We start from the raw sequence: 13,220 nt of genomic DNA on the forward strand, positions 1-13,220 counted from the left end.
TCAGTGTTACTTAGTGTTGACTGGTGTGTTTCTGGTTAGTTTAATCAATCAAGATGTGCAAGTGTTGACTGATATCATCCAAAGAGTATAATTGACTGATGACAGAAGAAAAAGCCTTTAAGGGGACATATACTCTTTTTCAGGAGTCTATTTATATTTGGGCCTCTACTGTGACATGTTTACATGCTTTAATGTTCCAAAAAGGCTTTATTTTTCTCAATAGATAATAAAAAAGGCCTTTGATGTAGATACTTCGAGACACCAGGTGGCAAAATGTTGACCTGGCATGGATATTTTTGCTAAGCATTTAATTAGACAAAATGGGGAATTACAGAAATCAAATGAAGCCTCATAAATATTCATCAAACGCTTTATTACAGTTTAAGCAAATACACTTATTCTAAAATGATACAGAGAATAAATTAAATCAACACAAAATAAACACTTCAAACACAGAACAGTGATTGTATCTTTTGCCCTGCATTATGGCATCGTAAATCATTTATGAAATATGACTTCCTTTCTATAATAAAGGTTGTGTAGTATTTTTTAGGATGCTACATCATTGTTGATATGTTGATATTGGGCAACTCTGTTGAGGTTCCTTTAAACATTGCAGTACAGATCAGAACATTTTAAGACAAGATTTTATGATTTAGAAGTTACTGAATTTAGCAAAACTGGATCAACTCTCTCATGCTGCAGCCCTTCTCACAGCAAATGTCAGATATTTTTCCGACAGCCCGCCTAACTCGAGGGGACAGGCGGTACCAGTGAGGAGCCAAGGTGAACACTTCCTTCTCCCCATCAGACTCTGGCAATGTGCGGACCGTCTCAGTAGCCTTCTGCTCCTCTGCAGAGTCATCCTGGTCCCCTGTGTAGAGGAATAAAAAAGAAAGACATCTGGAATTAAGAGAGAGCCCCCGAAATGTGTAGTTTTGTGCTTAAAAATGTCTTGTCAAACTCAAAAACAAACATATACATTGGTTTGGACGTTAACTCAAACAAGAGATGTTGCCTGAACAGTGAATAAAAATATTGTGCATCATATAGTGCTTGATAAGAGGTCAGACGTTCAAAAAGTAAAATAAGAACATTAGTGATCCCATGTTTAGTTCTCAAATCTTTCTTTAAGTGTTAAATATCTTGTAACTACTACAGTATAGAATGTTTAACCAGGAATGGCTGCCACATATCGAACCGTTGTTTAAATATTTAATAAAAAAACACTTACAGGTGTATTGCTGCTTCTCCAGCTGTACGTACGGGATGCTTCTCCTCAGCCGAGAGTTACCACAGTGCGACACAGCCAGACGAATCAGGTCTCTCCCACACATCTGAATCCTCTCATCTGCCTGTACCACACACACAGTGGCAGCCACTAGCACCACCATCAGAGACAACAAACACTTAGCAGAAGGCATTGTAAGACTGTTTCAGCTCCTAGGATGGTCAGCGGAGAAAGGAACCAAATGGACTGGTGGATGAGAGGTGAAGATGGGATGTGCCTTGAGCAGGAAAGATGCAGGCCGGTGACTTATGAGAAGAACTTGAGGGGGCTTTTATAGTCAATGTGGTTAAAAAAAATGCTGAGGCTACAGAGTCTTACAAAAAATGTATTCAGCCTTGGTGAAGGAAAAGCATGTCCTGATCTACTGCTTAGCCAGAGAATGATGCAAAGTCTCCTCAAGGCTGAAAGTCTCATTGAGATGAAAAACCTGGTCTGACAGGGTCAATCTGAAAAACATCGTGGTATCAGACAGAGAGGCCTGAAAAATGTGCAAACTATTTTGGCCTTTGAGACTCTTTGGAACCCAACACAGGTCTTAGTTTGGTCATTTGTTAAGAAATGTAAAGAGGAAAAACAAGATAGCTAATAAACCCTGTGCTTATAGACCCTAATATTGTTTTAGGGTTTTTCATTTAATTTCATTTATTTCCCCACTCTTTTCATGTTCATAGCATTTACTTGTTTTAATTTGGGAATTCTAAAAAGTCAAAATGTATGTTATTGTGTTGCCTTTCCACCTTATCTTGACATATCTTGAGGGATGGAGCTAATTGGAACAGAGAGCGAAGGGCAAGGAGATGTCAAGGATATCGACTATTTACACACATGGTCTCCCCAGGCCGTACTGTGGTTGCATAATCATGACGGAGATGAGTGTTTTCCAACATTGATGAAAAATATGAAAGGTGGCACTTGAACATCTTAAATTTAATTCTGGCTTTGTTTGAAATTATACCTCTAATTCCCCTCAATGGTAAGCAGTGTTTGGTTTATAGATAGCAGGATAGGGAATTGAAAATAACAATCACTACCCGGCCAAAAAAAAGGTCACCACCTGGATTTTAACCAAGCAAATAGGTAAGAGCCTCCCATTGGATAATTACTGCATGGGTGATTATGTTTCAGCTGGCAACAAGTTATTTAATCCTAACTGATGCAGTGAGTAGCTTCTCATTTGTTAAACAGTAATATCGAAAGACATATCCTGTGGTTGTGAAAAAGATGTTAATCTGTTTCAGAGGGGTCAAATTATTGGCATGCATCAAGCAGAGAAAACATCTAAGGAGATTGCTGAATTGGTCAGATGAGACCAAAATCATGATCTTTGGCATCAACTCGACATGTCGTGTTTGGAGGAAGAGAAATGCTGACTATTACTCCAAGAACACCATCCCCAGCATCAAGCATGGAGGTGGAAACATTGTGCTTTGGGGGGGTTTCTCTGCTAAGGGGACAGAGCGATTCATCGCATCGAGGGGAGGATGGAGGAGGCCATGTATCATAAAATATTGGCTGATAACCTCCTTCCCTCAGCCAGGACACTGAAAATGGGACATGGATAGGTCTTCCAGCACGACAATGACCCAAAACATACGGCCAAGGCAACTAAGGAGTGGCTACAGAATAAGCCCATTAATGTGATGGAGGGGCCTAGCCAGTCTCCGGACCTTCATCCCATAGAAAATCTGTGGAGGCAGCTGAAGCTTCCAGTTGCCAAGCATCTGCAGAGAGGAGAGGACCAAAATCCCTCCTGAGATGTGAGCAAACCTGGTGACCAACTACAAGAAACATCGGACCTCTGTGCTGTCCAACAAGGCTTTCTCCACCAAGAACTAAGGCATGTTTTGCAAGGGGATTAAATACTTGTTTCCCCCAATTAAATGTAAATTAATTTATATATTTCTTTTTAATGTACATTTCTAGATTATTTTGTTTTATATTCTGTCTCTCACTGTTAAAATAAACCTAACAAAAAAATGACAGACTGTTCAAGTCTTTGTAAGTGGGTAAACTAACTAAATTAGCGGGGGATCAAATACTTATTTCCTCCCCTGTATATATATACAAACAGATCATGCACTGTAGCATGCCATAAACCCTGCTGTTTCAGCCATGTTTCCAAAGAGCTGATTCTGCATCTGTAGCTTTAAATGAACTCCCACTCCCCAAGCCCCCCTACAAAGTTTTTGGTTTGTAAAAACACAATGGTGCTTTAGAAGGAGATCCAGGTGATAAGGTTGGTGGGTTTTACCTTGGTTGGTTAAAGGCTAATGGTTGCACAACCCAAATCAGGATCAGGACAACTGGAACTTTCCGAATCTCCTAACACAGACGGGTCACATAAAAAGGTGGGTTTTGCATAATAGCTAACCTTTAAAAAGTCACGCATACTGCTCTAAGTTCATCCAAAGTTATATCCTTGTGTTTGAGGTATAGTCACACGTTTTGTGGAAGAGTTGTTGATCTTCATCTCTTCTCCAACATTGGGTTTGCTCACTTATCTGTCTGTTCATCTTTCCTTTGCCTGATGTCCCTCATCTGTTCCTGTCCTTCCAGTCCTGGCTGAGCCGGAGGAAACAGACAGAATCTCTTGGTACTCTTGAATTTTAATTGATGCTGACGACACTACTAAACCACTGGCATCTTTCCCATTACCTTATCCTGTAATACTATTATACCATCCTCCCACAGACAAAAGTGCCAAGTGTCTGTTAACAGCAATGGAAGTTTGTCTAAAGCGAATGTGGATGTTCCTGATTATAGTTGAGATAATACAAAGGCTAACACAAGATGGAGTGCTCTTTCTATTTTTTTTTATATCTAATAATTCCTGGGTTTTCATGTGTTCCAGCTTGTTGTTGCAAATTGTGAAAAAAGGGAGGTAATAGCTTGATTGATCTGATGTTTTTTACATAATCTAATTGAATTTACATAAACTTTTCAATAAATATGCAGAAATGGTGTTCCAAATGGGAGAAGTCGGGGGCTTACTTCACAGGGCTCTGATTTTTGTAAATCAAATGCAACCAGTGCATGTGCTGGGTGTTTTGCCATGAGTAGATGAACCTCTTCAGTTAAAAGGTGTGTTAATCTACATAAACAACTTTTTAAGACTAAACTATAATCGTGGTCTATTGCATTTGAAGAATAATCAAGACAACATGTATAATGTGCTTCATAGCTCTCTGGTCTTCAGAGAACTGCTGCCCAGGACTGGAATCTCATTAACGGTCTTAGCCAAGCACAGTCGGTAGGTCACAGCTTGACTGCAGGACAGGGTCATGCTTGATGCTCACATCTCCGGTCAAGAACAGAGAGTTCAGTTCTCCCTCCCTGTTGTGATCAAGCTAAATAATGACATGTTGAATTACTTTTATAATTGATTATGCCCACGTAACCTGTAACTAGCCAAAACAGTAGTTTTTCCTTCCTTATCAAATGTAACTTCCATCCTCCCTAAAAGGAACTCATAATGTGTCGGTATACACATGCAGAATCTGCAGATAACAGGACAAGATTTGGGAATTTGAAGTGTTCTGGTTTCCGCTTGCAGTCCAAATTGCATTGATCCAAGAAGTTTTAGCAGGCTGCTTGAATGTTTGGAAACAGTCTGTTTAAAGAGCGCAAGAAGAGAAATGCATTGATTCAAATGCAATCTTGGAACCCATCAGATATTGTCTGATACGATTTAGCTTATTATTTGTTAGTTTAGTTGTAATTTGTATAAATTGTTATAAACCCTCAAAGTATAAACCCTCGAAGTATGGGCCATTACCCCATCCTGAACCGAGATTTGAGCACACCTGATCAGATTATCTGTGCCATCAAAATAGCACAGCACATGACTCCGTCCGCTGTCTGACCGGGCAGGAGGCCTAAGCACAAATCCTAGTAATCCTTGACATAGAAAAACTACACTCATGCACGTGTTTGCTCCTGTGATAGACCCTGTTGCACCTCTCCTCCCCACACATTCTCAAGAACAATAAAGAGAAATAAATGCTTTATTTGTCCATAATATCATGATGATGCATTCACAGAAATCTGTGAGGTTTTATTGCTTATACATTTTTTATTTTCTTAGTCTAAAAAAAGTAGAAGGCAATGACTACAATGTTAAAACTGGCTGGTATTTAAATCAAGGCTATACTGCAGTTGAGTGGAAGATCAAGAATGTCAAAAGACTATATCTGTTTAAAATAGACAATGTATAGAACTTCATGTTACATTGATTAAAGTATGACATTGCTTCTTAATAATGTTATTCCTTGAACTCCACCTTGTATCCACCATCTATTTCAGTTAAGCTGGAATTAGTAGCAGCCGAGTGCTATTCCTGGAAACCGAAAACAAGCTGTCCAGCAGGAGCATCTTGTCCATTTGACATGGAGTCATCGGCCATAGCGTGCAAACAGTACCTACTGCAAAGCTGAAGCTTAAAGCTTATCTCAACTTGCCGCTGCCTCCATTTCCCCCTCCCCTTGTTTGTCTTAAATGACGTAGGCTGTAAATTGGAGGCAGACGCTGTCTCACGATTTCCCCACTCATTGGTGATAAGGCCTTTAAGAATGTGCAAGGTTTAAACTATTGGGCAGCTAAATCCTCGCTCTCTTGGATAGTATGCCTTCCACTGGGCCGATAGTGAATGTCATCGTCAGACTCCGCCTGCTGGGGTTCAAAGCAGCTGTCAAACTTGCGCCTCAGACGTTTCTTAAGCTGGAAGGAGCGCTCTGTGTTTGAAAATGTGTATTCTTGTTCCTTCAGTTTAGCGTAATAGTCTGAGAACTTGTTGAACAGGATGGAGATGGGCATGCCGTTGAGGATGATACCAAAAGAGATGCATCCAAATGCCACACAGCGGCCAAGATAGGAAATAGGTACCACATCCCCATAGCCCACAGTAGAGATGCTCACCTGTAGGAAAAGAGTAAAGTGAGTCAGTATACATGCAGCACTATTTCAAATAAGAAAAAGAAAGAGGAAAGGGCAGGATCCCCATGCTCAATACTCCTGTGCTTCTGTTTGGATTGTTTGGGAAATTATACCTTAAGACCTTTAGATCATGTTGGAAAATTGTTATATTGGGATTTTCCTTATTTCCCCCAGAGAGCAAATGCTCATCTTCATTGTGCCTTTCAGTCTATAATAAAAGACCATTTGGCCATGGAGAGTCGAACAATTAAAATGTTTCTTGTACTGAATAGTTGATGTGTTGCTAAGATGAGAGTGAAAAGGATCAAATAAACATCCACAAATTGTCTTCAACAATTTCCGTCTCTCGAATGCGATCACTGTGTCTAGCTACAAACAACACGCATCACACCGTATTAGAGGGGATTAGACACATATCAGTAACAGCTGCCACTAGATGAATAAAATCCAAATGACCCTAAATGACGTGCAGGAAACAGAGAACCAGACGGATAAAAAAATAGACCAGTAAACTAAAATAAAGCAACCAACGTGTAGGGAAGTTATTATGTTTTAGCAGAACACAACACAACACAACATTGTTCAAAGAAATGTTATTATTTAATTAAATTAACAAAGTGAAATTAATTTTTAATTCAATTAAAGTAACCATTAAAAATCAAGCTATAAATGAAATCCAAAGTATTGATGGAGCCTTTGAATATGTATTCCTGCACATTAGCATAGATCAGATAGTTTTTTAGCTAAATATATTGCTTCCTATACTCTATGGTCATTTGCCAGATGAACGTATCTGACAGAATTCTACTAGAATTGTAAAAGAAACCGGAATCTTTTGCAATTTCTTTGGTAGTCAGAATGTCTTTTGTCCTATATTCGGTCTACACCATTACCACTCTTTCCAATAATTAAGGCAATAGTTTGACATTTAGGAAAAATTGTTCTTGCCATGAGTTAGATGAGAAGATTGGAGTTACCATTGCAGTTGGTCCGATATTCGTAGTGTTTAGTACTTTTTGTTGTTCCATAAAAAAATAATAGTGATTCACGTGCTAACTGGTACCATATAAATATGTTGTTTCATGACCTGTCTGCCAAGGTCAAGGAAAAGGATAAGAAAGGGGAAGAATAACTGACACTATTTGGATCTAGCTAAGGTTGTATGAAAGTCACCAAAAAGGCACCACAAACAAAAACAGAGTCCTACCTCATTCTGGTCATGAAAATAAACCCAAAACAGAGCTTTGGAAGAATTGGATGCTGAAGTTTTTTCTACTCACCGCTGCCCACCACCAGGCATCTGGTATGCTGCTGAATGGTGTTCCAGGCTGATCAATCTCCACCGAGTGCATCAGAGCAGAGAAGGTGAAGATGCCCATGGCAATGAACAGAAACAGGCAGCACACCTACATAGTGACAGAAAAGTACATTTCAACAGCAGTGCCAAATCATGTTTGGAGATTAATTCATAAATTTAAGACAACCAGTAAGTCACATGACAAGTTTAAGCTTATAATGACCCACTTACAGTTCTGATCATATGAAGCTGTATTATGTTGCTGTAGGGACTTGATAGCTAAATGATGAAGATGCAACATTAGCACCTGCTGTTGCCTTTGTTATGGTCTCTGCACATTCTTGAGGGAAATATCCGTTTCAGCTGCTGAATACACCACTTCGTTTACTAGCTAGCAGTTAACTTTGTCTGTTGGCAGTTAAGAGATTGGCAGAAGTCCTAAGCTGAACACTTTGGTAAGTGAGCAGTGAGACTAAGACAGTCAAGTTGCAGGGTTGAAAACGAAAACAAAGAGCTGAAAGACACTGGAGTGGGTAAATATTCTGTGTCAGGCTCATTACTATCATTGTAAATAAATGATTATAGCCTTAACTCTAGCTCGAATGTGAATTAGCTTGGATCCATGTATTTATTTGTGCATGTCCCCTGCATTTTGTCTTGTGTGATACTCCTCCATACCTGCTCAGAGCACTGTCGGATGGTAAAACCAAAAGCCCTCATGCCTGTGGAGTGACGAGCAAGCTTCAAAATACGAAAGATGCGCATCAACTTGACCACTTTGAGCACCTTGCTGACTTTGCTGACCCTCGCCATGGCCTTCAAATCCTCTTTTGCACCAACGTCTTCTGAGTCCATCACAAATGTCTCAAAAATGATCTGGAGGAAGTAGGGCATTACAGCGACCACGTCAACAAAGTTCAGAGCACTCTTCAGAAAATGCTTGATGTTGGATGTGGTGAGTAACCGTAAGAAGTACTCCAAGGTGAAAAAAAGGATGGAAGATATCTCTACCCACTCCATGTAGGTTTTGCCTCCAAGTTTGTACTGCCTGAGTTCGTTTACTGTGTTCATTGTCATGGCAACAATGGAGATGAGCACAAAGAGACTGGAAAATACAGCAAACGCTTTTGCTGACAGTGAGGAGTAAGGATTCTCCATCAAGTCCCAGAGGATCTTTCTTAAGCATCCGAGAAACATCGTCTTGTATACCGCGCCATCTTGGTGAGGCTTAATCTCATCAATCAACTCCTGGTTCACCTTCAGCTGGTCTCTGATGTCGTCTACTTTCTCCTCAAACAGAATGCGGCAGCACCTGAGAAGAACAAAATGTATTGTCTATTTTGAAGAGAAACATACGCTTAAATTACACAAAAAGCAACAGACCAAGCTCTACTTTACAAATAGTAAATATTGAGTACATACCTTGGAGTGTCCTTCAGTTTTAACCCCCAGAATGACATCTCTTCTTCAAAGTTGACAGGACAGAGACTATCCATCACCCACAGGACATTACTGCAATAGAAGTGGAAGATGTAGTGGAAAAACATGGGGTCCCTGTCAAAAAAGAACTCGTTGTTCTGAACATTGTAATCGTCACAGAGCGTCAGACGTTTGACCGGATCTTTACAGAGGGCAAGGACTCCAATCCTGGTTTTTGGGTGTTTGAGGACCAAATGCGTCGGAATGTGAAATACCTTCCCACCTATGTTAAGGTTGACAATATTTGATTTTCTAGGATTTTTGTTCCCAGATTTGTCCTGATTTTTTGCTGTATTTTTTTCCTCAGGTGTAGCAAGGTTGTCCATAGATGTCCATGGTTTTATTGAGCTGTCCTGTGAAAAGGGGAACTCACATTCCTGGTCTTCAATGCTCTGTGAGAAACTCACTTCCCGTTTTACGGTCGCAAAAAGACTCGAGCGACGCTTTTTCAGCACTTTCATCTTGGGCTTTATACCCTCCATTGTGACAGATCCTCAGAAAACAAAACAAACAAACAAACAAACAACGGTTTTGTGGTAATCAAGTCAGTGAAAAACAATAACTATTCAATGACATCACCATTAAAGCTTAATATTGTCCTCTTCAGGTTGAAATAAATGTGAAGAAACAGCGACCGTGCTTGTCTCTCAGTATCCAAGAAGATCAACAGCATGAGTGAGGGATTCAGCCTCTTTACTGATTCTCTAATCCTATTGCTGTTCTTTCTGTCCAAACGCAAGTTAAAAATACTGTTCACAAGGATTAGTGTTCTGATTTAAGGCTTTGAGTTCTGAGAGAGGCAGAGAGAGTGCTGTGATCACAGTGTTGCAAAGCTAACAATGCTATGAAGAGGATTTAGCACAGGGAATTCATATTAATGCTGCAGTTAAATTACATATAATTATATAGCTATATTATACTGTACAGCTACAAATAACAGTCAAAATAAGCTTGAGTTTGTATTTATTCACTGAATAAATAAAGTGTAGAAATGTTTCACTTTTCTGTTTATGTTAGAAAATATGTTTTTGTATTAAATAATATAATTCCTGTTTGGCATCGGTGCATTCATTTTAAATGGACATCATCTTTACTTTCTCAGAACATAGTCAAAGTTATGTCACACAAATTACAGTACAAAGAATAAAACTATGATTAGGTTTTACTATGCACTATAATAATAATAATAATAATAATAATAATAATAATAATAATAATAATAATAATAATAATAATAATAATAATAATAATAATAATAATAATAATAATAATAATGAGAACATGATTAAAAAATAAATAGGTGTATTTATTTTATGCCTCAATTGAGAACTGGAAAATATTTGTATTCTCTCAAAAAAATAAAAATAAACAACAGGCAGTAAATAACAATGATATGAATATATGTTAAAAGTAGGGTTGACCTTATAGAGACATTCCACATTAAAGTTTAAAATCAAAAGTTTAAACGAATGGAAAAGAGATTACAATACAAGGATGAATGGTATAGCCCTGGAATACACCCATGAATGTTTGTGAATGGTGTCGGCCATTCACCGGAAAAGGAAGTCACTATCTTAATTACTATTTCAATTAATAAATAAGACTATCCTGTGTTATTTATGAATTAAATTAGATCTATATCTGTTTTGATTTGATAACACTTGAAAGAAAATTGCGACGTAAAAAAAAAATAATAATAACATTTACTATATCTCACTGCCGCGCACCACGTGACGTCCTTTCCGGTCTAACCTGACAACATGGACGCCAGCCGCGTGCAGCCGATCAAGCTCGCCAGAGTAAGAAAATACATAATATGGTGAAAATAATCAGATCCAAACGGATAGAGCGCTACAGTAACTATAAATGTCACATACGGTCAAGAATATTGAAGCTAAAACTACTTTGGACCATTGTTTAGCGGACGGCACAGCGGAGCTCATGCCTCCATCATGGAGGCCCGTCCATGCTACAGCCTGCCCGCTAGTTCACTGTTAGCCTGTTGTAGACTGTTAGTGACTCTTTCCAGTTCACACCAGAAAACACGCTTACTTTAACATACCATAGCGTCATTATAACGTAAATGTTTTTTCGTTTTTTAACAGGTCACCAAGGTGCTCGGAAGAACTGGTTCCCAGGGACAATGTACACAGGTATGCTAACAGTTAGCGATTTACTCACGTTATACAGGGCTTCTCTTTGATCCCTTCCCTGGTTGAGTTTACCAAATAGCTCAAATATATTTTGAAAGCACAGTACATCCCGAACAATTTTATTTCACCTGGGTGCAAGACAACTTTATTGCATTCTTCAAATCTATGTAAAAGCAGAGGTGGAAAAAGTACTCAGGACTTGTACTTAAGTAAAAGTATTAGTACAAGAGTGTAGGAATACTTTGTAACAAGTAAAACTCATGCCATCAAATGTTGCTCAAGTAGAAAAGTATTTGCGTCAAAATATACTTTTAAGTACCAAAAGTACCCATTATTTAAATGGTAAAGTGCTATCATTTGTTTTGATTATGAACATTTATACATTGGAGTGTTAACGCTGGTAAAGGTGCACCTAGTTTTAATCAACTTGTATACCTTAGTGTGTGAATTTTACTCCAGGTGTAACTAAAGTCTTAGGGGTTAATTATATATCACATCATTAATCAAAATCTTGAAGTAACTTAAGGTATTAAATAAATGTGGAAGAGTAAAAGTATGTTGCATACTCCAATTTCCCCTCAGGGATCAATATAGTACTTATCATTATGATGCACTATTACATTTTAACATTCAACAGGTTATTGTACATTTAGAAAAATGTTCATATACAGATAATTTGTAGAACACTCATTCTTACTAGGATTTACCTGTTGCATCCTTTTCTAATCGTAATCGTGTCTCTTCTGAACACACAGGTCCGTGTTGAGTTCATGGACGACAGCAACCGCTCCATCATCAGGAACGTGAAGGGCCCCGTCAGAGAGGGAGATGTGCTGACACTCCTGGAGTCTGAAAGAGAAGCCAGGAGGCTGCGATAGGTGAGAGGAAATAAACCCAGTCAAGCCTGTTAGAGCGTTCACCAATACATCACGCTAACTTTTTGCATTGGAAAACTATTTTATAAACATTGGTTTAGGCTACCCTTTGAAATGGGCACAGGTATCATTAAACACAATAGTGTATGAAATACTTGTCTGGGAAAAGAATAGCTTGCATAAGTGGTCTTTAAAAAATCTTAATTTGTGACTATCAGTGTTTCATGTGTTAGATTAAAAGGTTTTCCTATGTCATGTCCTCTGTATGCATGTCGGACCACATGCTATTAAACCCTCTTCTACTGTCAAATATAAAAACACTAGTCTCTTTTTTTATGACTGTAGAATTTAATGTAGAGCTCTTTGACACTCGGAAACACTAAGCTTCTCAAATGGAGGATTACGGCAGTGTTATGTAACATTCATATTTATCTTAGTAACCCTCAGACCTAGTGATGCATGGTTCTACCACTCGTATTGTAAGCTTGTCATGAGGACTGCACTTGGTTTACTCTTCATGGACTAATTTCTTCCTGAATAACCAGGCGAGTGAAGGAGAGAGGTGGCTGAGTATAATACGTAGCACGTAGTGAATGTTTATTCACAAATTACAAATGAGATTTAGCAATCTGTTACCTGAACTATGGACCCTGCTGTGTTGCACAGAAAATTGTTGTTTTTCTTTTGCTGGTTGGGGTTAATCTGGTCAGTTTTTGGGGTGGTGTTTGAATTTTTTCTTTTTCTCTTTACAGTGCCCCCTGAAGCTGTGAGATGAGTCCAGTACAGCGAGGCAGAAGACTGTTGGTCTCACTTGACATGGCATACATTATCACTTGTTCAGATGCTATGAAATAAATCTGGTTATTAAGATGACAGTTGGTGTTCAGTGTTTACTGTGTAGTAAATAAAAACAGTTTTCTTAAATATTATGACATTGTTTTCCCATGGTTGTGTTCAAGCTGTAGGCATGTTACACTCCAGTGTGTAAACTACCTGCAGAAAGATCATTCATTCTGAAGTTATAAAAGTGCCACATTTACATCAGTGACATCTTCCTATTTTACTTCAATAAATGTACCTGCATGGTACAAAAATAGTTTTAATGTCACCATTGTAAGAAAAAAAAATGAGCTTGTGTTACTTCATGAAGTTATATTTTGTAGTATAATATTAATACTTGGTGGTCCATTGCT

At 38.5% G+C, this 13,220-nt stretch overlaps 3 protein-coding genes across 4 annotated transcripts; 1 reads left to right on the plus strand and 2 right to left on the minus strand.

Annotated features, from left to right (window-relative positions):
* Positions 1-524: 524 nt before the first annotated feature.
* Positions 525-11,988, minus strand: insl3 (insulin-like 3 (Leydig cell)). 2 transcript variants are annotated; one of them, XM_063886575.1, is made up of 3 exons: positions 11,860-11,988; positions 1,235-1,355; positions 525-874 (listed from the first exon to the last, which is right to left on the minus strand). In XM_063886575.1, the coding sequence occupies exons 1-3, from the start codon at positions 11,866-11,868 to the stop codon at positions 672-674; spliced, it is 333 nt and encodes a 110-aa protein (XP_063742645.1). In that variant the 5' UTR covers positions 11,869-11,988; the 3' UTR covers positions 525-671. The 2 variants fall into 2 exon arrangements, with proteins under 2 accessions (XP_063742645.1, XP_063742644.1); XM_063886574.1 differs by lacking the exon at positions 11,860-11,988 and having other exon boundaries at positions 1,235-1,516.
* Positions 5,298-9,813, minus strand: si:rp71-39b20.4 (potassium voltage-gated channel subfamily V member 2). The gene is made up of 4 exons (XM_063886573.1): positions 8,943-9,813; positions 8,199-8,832; positions 7,504-7,629; positions 5,298-6,205 (listed from the first exon to the last, which is right to left on the minus strand). The coding sequence occupies exons 1-4, from the start codon at positions 9,479-9,481 to the stop codon at positions 5,876-5,878; spliced, it is 1,629 nt and encodes a 542-aa protein (XP_063742643.1). The 5' UTR covers positions 9,482-9,813; the 3' UTR covers positions 5,298-5,875.
* rps28 (ribosomal protein S28) lies at positions 10,676-12,956 on the plus strand. Its single transcript, XM_063886576.1, has 4 exons — positions 10,676-10,798; positions 11,105-11,152; positions 11,908-12,030; positions 12,780-12,956. Exons 1-3 carry the CDS (start codon positions 10,760-10,762, stop codon positions 12,028-12,030), a joined length of 210 nt encoding a protein of 69 aa, XP_063742646.1. The 5' UTR covers positions 10,676-10,759; the 3' UTR covers positions 12,780-12,956.
* Positions 12,957-13,220: the final 264 nt, after the last annotated feature.

The sequence above is a fragment of the Eleginops maclovinus genome, chromosome 6 (genome assembly GCF_036324505.1).
Source record: "Eleginops maclovinus isolate JMC-PN-2008 ecotype Puerto Natales chromosome 6, JC_Emac_rtc_rv5, whole genome shotgun sequence".
NCBI lineage: Eukaryota > Metazoa > Chordata > Actinopteri > Perciformes > Eleginopidae > Eleginops > Eleginops maclovinus.